Source organism: Pteropus vampyrus, unplaced genomic scaffold (assembly GCF_000151845.1).
Source record: "Pteropus vampyrus isolate Shadow unplaced genomic scaffold, Pvam_2.0 Scaffold36, whole genome shotgun sequence".
In the NCBI taxonomy this organism is placed as follows: domain Eukaryota; kingdom Metazoa; phylum Chordata; class Mammalia; order Chiroptera; family Pteropodidae; genus Pteropus; species Pteropus vampyrus.
In genome coordinates this window covers 7,030,229-7,038,919 of record NW_011888817.1, presented here as the reverse complement: position 1 = coordinate 7,038,919, position 8,691 = coordinate 7,030,229, and the positions used below count along the sequence as shown (strand labels likewise).

The following is an 8,691-nucleotide window of genomic DNA, read 5'->3' as shown; positions in this document are numbered from 1 at the left end:
GGCCCCGCTCTGCCAACTCCAGCGCGCCCCCCGTGAGCGAGCTGCGACGCGAGGGTCGCGGCGCGGGCCGGGCTCACGGACCGCACGAGCGGCTGCGGCTCCTCGGGCCGGTGGTCATGGGCGTCGGCCTGTTTGTGTTCATCTGCGCCAACACGCTGCTCTACGAGAACCGCGACTTGGAAACGCGACGGCTTCGCCAGGGGGTGCTGCGGGCTCAGGCGCTCCGGTCCCCCGACGGCCCGGGCTGGGATTGCGCTCTCCTTCCCAGCCCCGGCCCCAGGACTCCCCGAGCCATAGGCTGTGCGGAACCAGAAAGTTGGGACCTGTCCCCGCGTCGGGGTACCTCACCTGTCCCATCAGTGCGGAGTCTGCGTTCAGAGCCCGCTAATCCTCGCTTGGGGTTACCTGCCCTGCTCAACAGTTACCCGCTGAAGGGCTCGGGGCTGCCCCCACCCTGGGGGCCACGGACCCAGACTGGCCATGTGATTATCACCGTGCAGCCCTCTGGTTCCTGCATTGAACACTCCAAGTCTCTGGATCTGGGCCTTGGAGAGCTCCTGCTTGGGGCCCCAGCAGCTCGGGACTGTGCTCACCGAAGCTGGCCACGACTGGATCGCCTCAGCCTAGGGGGTTATGCCAAGTTAGGAGGAGGAGGGGACTTCGGGGCCCGGGTTTGAGGAGCTGAGGACAGCCTGCTATGAGGCTGCAGCATGGACCATGGTAACTGGACCAGGAGTCCCAATGTCTAGTAGATGCTTGGGTCACATCCCAGGCTGGGGAATGGATGCTCTGGCCCTGGCAGCTGCTAAGGCATCCTGAGAAGTGGCAGAGAAATGCCAACTGCACAAAGGTTCAATAAGCTGGAGAGAATATGTTTTAATGTGGAGTCTGGAGACCAGCATGATTCGGCCTCAGGAATTCCTTCAGCCTCTGAAGTGGCCTTAGCCCTGGAAAGGTACCTGAGGGGGCTGGAGGTCCAGGCCAGAGTGATTGGGAGATGCATCTGGTGTCTTGGCAAACCCAAAGTGGTGGGCAAGGACCCCCCTAGTACTTGGAAGGTAGGTTGCTATATGATAGGCTGTGACAGGTTCCCTCCAAGGTGGCACTGGTGACGGGGGTTTGGGCCTCCAGGAAGATGGGCAATGGGGTAGAGCTGAGACCCTTCACTGCCATCTGGGATGAGGACTGAGCCTTTAACTCCTACCACCTCAACCCCTTTCTTCCCTCAGTCATGCAGGGTACATCCCACTAGGGCTACACTACTGCCAATGCCTTTATGCTGAGGGTCTGGGCCCTCTCCATACAGGTTTGAGAAGCCCCCCTTCTCTCCTATTCATGGTCTATGCTGCAAAACCTTCCAGTTGGCAAAAAACACTCACTAGTTCTCAGAAATCCTTTTGTACAATGTTGAAGCTGCATTTTGCCCAATGTAGGTAGCTTACTTTAGAAAATGGCTTGAATTTGGGTCTTCCCCATCCGTGTCTAATTTTTCCCAAATTGCTGGAAGGGAACCTTAAAAGTCGATCAATCCTCAGATTCAGTCTTTTTTTTTTTTTTTTTTTAAGTTTATTGAAAAATGCAGTACAAGAAGCAAGACCAAACACATATCTAAACACTACAGCCACTTCTCTTACTACGGAAGGCCAAACAGCAGACCTAATTATTGCCTATTTAACCTAAGGATTTTGCCAATTTGATTCTGCTGCCATAGTTCCTATTTTGTCAAGAAATGTAAACAACTACTTGATATGATTCATAATTTTTAAAAATTTTACAAAGCTCCTTCATTTTTGTCACCAAAATAATACAATTGAGAGAGATTTATAAAACAACCAGCCTGGGACTGAGATCCTACGAGCATTCCTTGGCGTTGGTCAGGCCAAGCTCTGGTTCCATTTCCCAAGTTGGACTGTTGTCCCCTCACCCTCAGCTGCCCTGCAGAACACGGTGGGGGCCTCAGGGGTGGGGGCAGGCATGCCCCGACAGGTCTCTGCAGCCAGGCTGTGTGGGCCCTCAGCTTATAAATGCAGGTCCAGCTTGGTGGGTGGGTGGGTGGCTGATATCTCATGTGGCTTGGAGGAAGTCTTTCTCAAGTGAAATAAAATTGCAGCGAGAGCTGTTACTGTGGTGTGTCTGAGTCACTTTAGGAAAACTGCCAAGTCCCCTCTTCATCTCCACCTGGACAGAGTCTGCTTTTCTTCACACACACACACACACACACACACACACACACACACACACACACACACTCTCTCTCTCTCTGCAGGAAGAAAAAAACCTAAACTATTGCCAAACCCCAAGATCTGTTACCAGAGATGAAGAAAAGGAGAAGAGGCTTGGAAGGACACCCCTCTTGCTAGCTTGTCCAAATCATGGCTGGAAAGGCATTCGGTCTGCCAGATTTCTATAATGCACATGCTGTGCACTCTTCCTTTCCTCCATCTTCTTCATTCCATAGGTTTTAGCTTTCGGACTCACATTAGCTTTCAGCAGGACAGTGGGCCACTGGGAAGGGAGCTCACATCGCATGCCGGTTTGATGTGAGCTGGACTTCTAACCTCACCACCACTCCTGGCAACACAGCTCAGGAAACCCCCGTCATTTCAGACCCTATGCTGACAGGCTTTAAGTCTGTGCCTGAGACAGGACAATCTCTCCAAGCCTGACACACATCCCATCTGAGCTCTTCCTGTCCCTCCCTAGAGAGAGCTGTCTGTTAATAACAACCTCACATAACTACTAAAAGAAAAATTCACACCCCTGAAATTAGTTCAGACCAACCAAGTTGGTTAAACAAAACTCAGCCAATGGAGACTTTGGACACATGCTGCTGGCCCCCACTGTGGAGAGCAGAGGCATCAGACTTCTCTCTTGCTCACTGCCCTTGAGCCTCCATCATGAGATAGACCCAGCGTCTATCTCATGAATTCATTTCCATTCTAGAATTAGGATTCTAAGAACTTCCAGGCAGATCTGTTTGTGGGAAGCAAGCTAGAAGATTAGAGAAGTTCTACTGAATAAAAATGCCCCCAAATCTGTACCAAGAATGGTGGAGTTGTGAATATCAGGCCTCATTTTCAAAATCAAAACAAAACAAATTACACCCAAACTCACCATAAAAATCAAGCCCACAAACCCCAACAGACCTCAGATGGTAAGTGGGAATGAGCACAGCTAATGCTTGTACTCCTTGGCATGTGGGGTCTTGTGGGAAGGATGGCCCCTAAAAGCCAATTCCCTTTCTCCAGAAGGGTGTTTGCAGGCAGGTGCTGGTGGGGAGAAGACAGGTCAAGGAACATAACCCCCTCTCTGAGTCACATTCACCTATCATCCCAGGGTTAAAGAAGACACCCAGGGATTGCCACCTGGAAATACGTCTCAGCAGGACCTGACTGAGGTAAATCCCACCATTCCCCTATGTGTAGTGCACATTCCCAGAACTAGAAAACCTTTCAAAAACCTCATTTACTTTCTTTGCCCAAATCGTCACTAAGAATGTGCCATTAGTGCTTTTGGCCAAAAAGTGCCTATTTTTCTGCTGAGTTTTGATCTCCTGAGATGGGAGGTGGGAGGAGCACTTAGCAGAGCCACTGCTTCTGATGAGGTAAAAGGGGAGGGAGGGCAGGAAGGTGAAGGCCACAAATCTGTTCAAACATTCACAGTATCAGATATATCTGAAGCAACTTCTTATGCTTTGATCTAAAGAAGCTCCAAAAAGAAAGAACAGGAGGGAAGAACAAAAAGCAATACTACATTCTTAGCAGAGGTCTCTACCTCACCAAAACCACCCTCCACAAAGGGGCAGAGACATTTTCTTGGGGTCTGTGGATTAGGGCCACCACGCCTGACATTCTGAGAACGTCAAGTCATTGGCTCTGAGAAAGGGCTTTTTTTTTTTAAGTTTCTGCCGTCATCCAAAGGGTATAAAACTAGGAGAGGAGCAGGGCAGACCCACTAAGCTGGCTTTGGGCCCAACACAGCTGACAGAGTCTTTGGAGAATTTCCTAAAGAATTCTGTGGACCCTGTCAGTATCTGGGTTGGAAATAAATGGGGAGAGGCTAGGTTGAAGGGGTTACAAATCACCCCATAAAAAACCAAAAAGCTCTTTAAAAACAGTCCATAGAGTGAAAAGTTGAACAATTTCTGATATCACGATATAGAAAAAGGTATTCAAAAGGATCAGTGATATCTAGAAGACTCTGTTGGTAGAAACTCCAAATAGAAAATGAAATTAATTTTCTGGTGGTTTAGATAATCTTGAACGTCTGAAGTCTGATTATTGCAGGTTAGCTTCTTTATCATTTTGCTGGTTTTCTCTTGGATGGGAAATAGGCAGGGAGTCGGGGGTAAATAGTTCCTAGAGAAAAGAGAAGCAAAGTTTTTAAATCCTGCTTAGGAGTCTGTTACCCAGTCCCATTGCCAAGTTCTGTGGCTCCAAGTGACAATCAGGGCCTGAACAGTTTTACAGGATCTAGTCTTGCCTGCTAATTGATGGCTTCTTAAAATCATTTATAAACTACTCTCAGTCGTCAGTTTATTAGATCCCTGTCTCTCAAAGAAAAGCGGCTGCCCTGCTCCCAAGTCTCGCGTTTGCTCACAGAACTTGAGCCATTTCTCTCCTGCCCTCCTAGCCCCCGTTTCCCGGGTTTCGCTCTCTCCGGTTGACAGCAGAGAGCAAAGCAGCAGAGAGAAGAGGGTGAAGGCAAGGTGGGGAAGAAGGGGGCTGCATGAAGATTCAGGAGGTGGGTCGGGTTACATCCTCCAACCCACCATGGCCCTGCTAAGGGCGGGAGGACACAAGGAGACCTCGCTGCTTTAGTTGAAGCCAAACACTTAATAACCTCCTGTGTTGCCCTCATCAGTCTTTCCTCTGATTTCACGGTATCGAGCCCCAGGGTGAGTCCTTTTGGGGGTGGGGAGAGGCTCCCAGAGGGGCCGGAGTTCCTGTCTGCTGTTCTCTGAGGCTGGGACAGTGAGCACCCTCCACCCCAGCGAGAATAGCCCCTACCTGAGCTCATTCCTCAGAGATTTCAGTCTCCTGATGAACAACCACCTTGGTCACTGACATGTCTGGGTGTTGCTCCTTTGCTTCCTTGATAGCCTGTACAAGAACCTGAAAAAGACAGAAAGGACACCCATCAGGCAGAAAGCAGCCTGGTTATGAAGGAAGGCAGGGGTCATAAGACACCATTTCTCTGGCAAATTCAATCCTATCTGCAGTACCAGGGCAGCATTTAGGCTAAGCCAAGCTGATAATGACCTTGTCCACTCTATCCTGAATAGGGAGGCTCCTGGGCTGAAAAGAGAGACAGGAAAGGTTAGAGCTGTCGTCAAGGAATCAGTGAAGGACTTCAGGGGTGATGGCTGCACCTCGGTGGGTCTGGGAGGATTCACTCATAAGTGAGTCTAAAGGACAAAGCAAAATTTGTGCTCAGCATAGGGTAACCAGGAAGTTCAGAACAGAGGAGGAAAATAAAGAAGCGTGCTACAAAAAGGAAGAGATGTTTCTGGCTAAAGTAGGGAGAAGAAAAGAAGGAAGCGTGGAAGGGCCTATTATATGTCACACACTGGCCTAACCACAGTACTTATTATTATATATTTAATCTCCAATGAATGAGGGTAGTATTGTTATTTCCATTTTATACACAAGGAAACTGAGGTTCCGTGGTTAAATAAAGTGCTTAATGTTTCACAGCTAGTAAGTAATGCAACAAGGGTTTTAACTTCAGTCCATCGGACTTTCTTTCCTCTTTATCATACTGTCTTTCAGGGTTTTTTGTTTGTTTGTTTGTTTGTTTTTGTGGAGGGGAACTCTGTTTTAGCACCTGGAGGAGTTTTGATCATTTCTGAAAAGCTAGAGAAAGCAAAGGGAAAGAGCGGCAATGCCACTATTCCCTGTGGGCTGCAAGTCTCTGAGACTAGCTTGGAGTACCCCGAGGTATAAGAGGCCGACATAGCCTTTGGTGGCATGGGGATTCTTAGGGACAGGGCCCCCTATCAAAAAGGACTCTAGTTAGATCTGACCAGCTGATTGTTGACCCTGGCTCTTATAAACTACCTCTAGGAGGGACACGGAGGGACAGGAGAAGAAGTGAAACCTTTTTAGGTCTCAACTCCATGAAAGCCATTCTTGGAATCACCACCTCTCATCCTCAATGACCCTTTTTGTCTGACTCATCTGCTCATGCTTCAAGGCCCAGCCCAAGCCCTCTCTTTGGTTACTCTGGCCTTCACCAGTCTCTCTGTGAAAGCTTGCATCACATCACTCCTGAATAGTCTTTCTTAGACTGCTTCCCTCCCCGCATCCAGAGTGCACCATATCTTATCCCTTCCGCGTATTCCTCAGTACCTAGAACCGTGAGGCTCACTGGAGCATCTCTCTGAGCTAGCAAGTGTGCTTGTCTCTTTGTCATAACAACCCTGAAAGAAACCTATGATTATCTTTATTTTAAAGATGGTGAAACTATATCTGAGAGTAGTAAGAAAACCAGTTCAAAGGCATACAGCCAGTACACTGTAGAGTCAGGATTCAACCCAGGTCTGTCTCACTCCAAACCCAAAACACCTTCCCATCCCACTGCTCTTGCTGTCCGGCACAGACTGAGCACACACCAGGGGCTCAAATCACACTGGACTGAGGAGGTGAGTGCAGGGTGATAATGCAGCAAGATCCACTGAGCTGGGGCAAACAGGCTGCAAGGCTTCTTATTTGGGCTTTGCAGGACTGTTGCTAGGACCCTGAGCCCAGTATTCTTAGCTGTAAGTCTCAACCCTGCTACCAAGGGAACTGCCAGCACTGCAGCTCAGTTTTTCTTTCTTTTTTTTAAGGCACTCAGCATATCAGCATAAAAGCCACAGAATTATTGCTCCAGCGCTCCTGTCAATGATTCCAGAAGCATTTGCATGCAGTGTCTTCCACCCCCTCTTCTCTGCAGCTCTACTGTTCTAACCTCAACAGGCAGAGAATTGGGAACATTAATCCTGACCTTATTATTTGCTAATTGCTTGTAACACACAATTAGCATCTAATTAACATAAAGACACAAAATTTTAGCACTCAGAAGGGCCCAGAAATTATCTAGATCAACCTACTCTTTTGGGAGAGGTAAAAAAATTCATAGGTAAAGCCCAAGGTCACAGTCAGTGATGGATCTAGGACAGAAATCAAGTCAAGTCTATCTCCCCTAGTTGTCTCCTCACCCCCACTGAGGGTGGAGATCATACCTTCCTTTTGTTTTATTATCATCTACTGTCTTTAGGTACATGAGATCCCCTGAAGAGCAAGAGCTCTATTTACTTGGAGCCCATGATGTGCCACGTGTGCATTCATATCTCACTTGATTCTCACAACCTTGAGAGGAAGATGCTAAAATGCCCATCTTACAGATGAGGAGACAGAGGTCTAGGGAGTTAAGAGCTAGAACATGATAAGACCCAGGATGTGCACACAGGTGTTTTGAGTCTAAAATCCGTGTTCCTTCTATTATACTTGCTTCCCCAATCAGCGGCCCCAATCCCACCAGCCTGTTCAGTCTGATTTCCTTTGTACTTCTTCCAGAGTAAGAGCTAGAGTAGAAGAGGGGGCTCTTTGGAGATGAAGCTGGCAGAGGTGTCTTTTGCATGCAATCCATCTTGCTGCCCAGGGACCTCTCCCATGCCCAGAATCTCCTCAGCATTCCCACCTGATCATGGTCAATATCGGCATCTCCTGTGATCACAATTCTCTTTTCAATCCGGGTCTCTGAAATGCCACCTTTTACAGTCTAAAACCGAAGAGAGGTGGTCATATGAGAAAGGAAGAAAACAGAAACAGTCAGAAATTATTCTGAAGGCTCTACACCAAATTTTAATCTGCTGTTGAGTATTGGATAGAACAGCTTTCTCACCCACTTGTCCAAAATCTTGGCTGGATTTGCTAAACAAGCAAACCTCTATCCCCTTGGATTGCTAAAGTCTTTAATGAGTTAAACAGAAAGTCACAATTCTCTATTTCTTTTTTTTTTTCCTTTTTCTTCTTCCCAATACCACAGAAATTCAGTGAGTAAACAAAACAGACAGGTATTTTGTTTTTTCTCTTTTCCCGTATATTTTGACTATGTTCAGGAGGAAAAAATAAATAAAAAGACTGAACAAAAATGTCATGCACATTGAAATTTGGCTCTTTATTTTAAAGCATTTTCATATTATTGATGTCAAAAGATCCTCAAATAATCCCCTCAGGATGAGTAGGTTTCCCTACTTGACAAATGAAGAAAACCAAGGTCTAGACACATTATGTAACTGGTTTCCAGTCATCTGTGTGTTGATGACAGAGCTTGGCCAGAAATCTAGATTTCTTACGTACAAGAAAATGCATTTTTCTCTAGTGTTACAGCAACAGATTCGTCCTTCATTTTCTGGGAGTAGTTCTAATTTTAGATTTGTTGTCCCTTTGGCCCCCATAAACAATATTCTAATAATTTCAATATTTCAGCATCTGTAGTACTCATGGCTTTGATCCTGGATATGACTTTTGTCTTGGAAAATATGATTACATAATAATACCAACAACATCTGCCCTTAAACTAACTTTTTAAACTTATCTCCACAGCCAGATAGGGGACTTGCTGACCAGAGAGATAGATGGATGTGTAAAGAGAATAACCACATGTGACTTTCCAAGACTATTAAGTAGGCAGGAGTACTCTCAG

The 8,691-nt window shown here is 47.0% G+C and overlaps 2 protein-coding genes across 24 annotated transcripts in view; one reads left to right on the top strand and one right to left on the bottom strand.

Annotated features, from left to right (window-relative positions):
• Positions 1-6: 6 nt before the first annotated feature.
• Positions 7-1,582, top strand: TMEM200B (transmembrane protein 200B). Its single transcript, XM_011358055.2, has one exon. It carries the CDS (start codon positions 117-119, stop codon positions 675-677), a length of 561 nt encoding a protein of 186 aa, XP_011356357.2. The 5' UTR covers positions 7-116; the 3' UTR covers positions 678-1,582.
• Positions 1,583-1,634: 52 nt separating this feature from the next.
• EPB41 (erythrocyte membrane protein band 4.1) overlaps positions 1,635-8,691 on the bottom strand; it is a 159,614-nt gene continuing 152,557 nt past the window's right edge. For all 23 annotated transcript variants that reach the window (XM_023529240.1, XM_011357771.2, XM_011357772.2 and 20 more), the window contains 3 exons: positions 7,684-7,764; positions 5,010-5,114; positions 1,635-4,358 (listed from right to left, as the gene is read on the bottom strand). In XM_023529240.1, the coding sequence (XP_023385008.1) occupies positions 5,016-5,114; positions 7,684-7,764 (180 nt within the window). In that variant the 3' untranslated portion in view covers positions 1,635-4,358; positions 5,010-5,015. The remainder of the gene's footprint in view (positions 4,359-5,009; positions 5,115-7,683; positions 7,765-8,691) is intronic.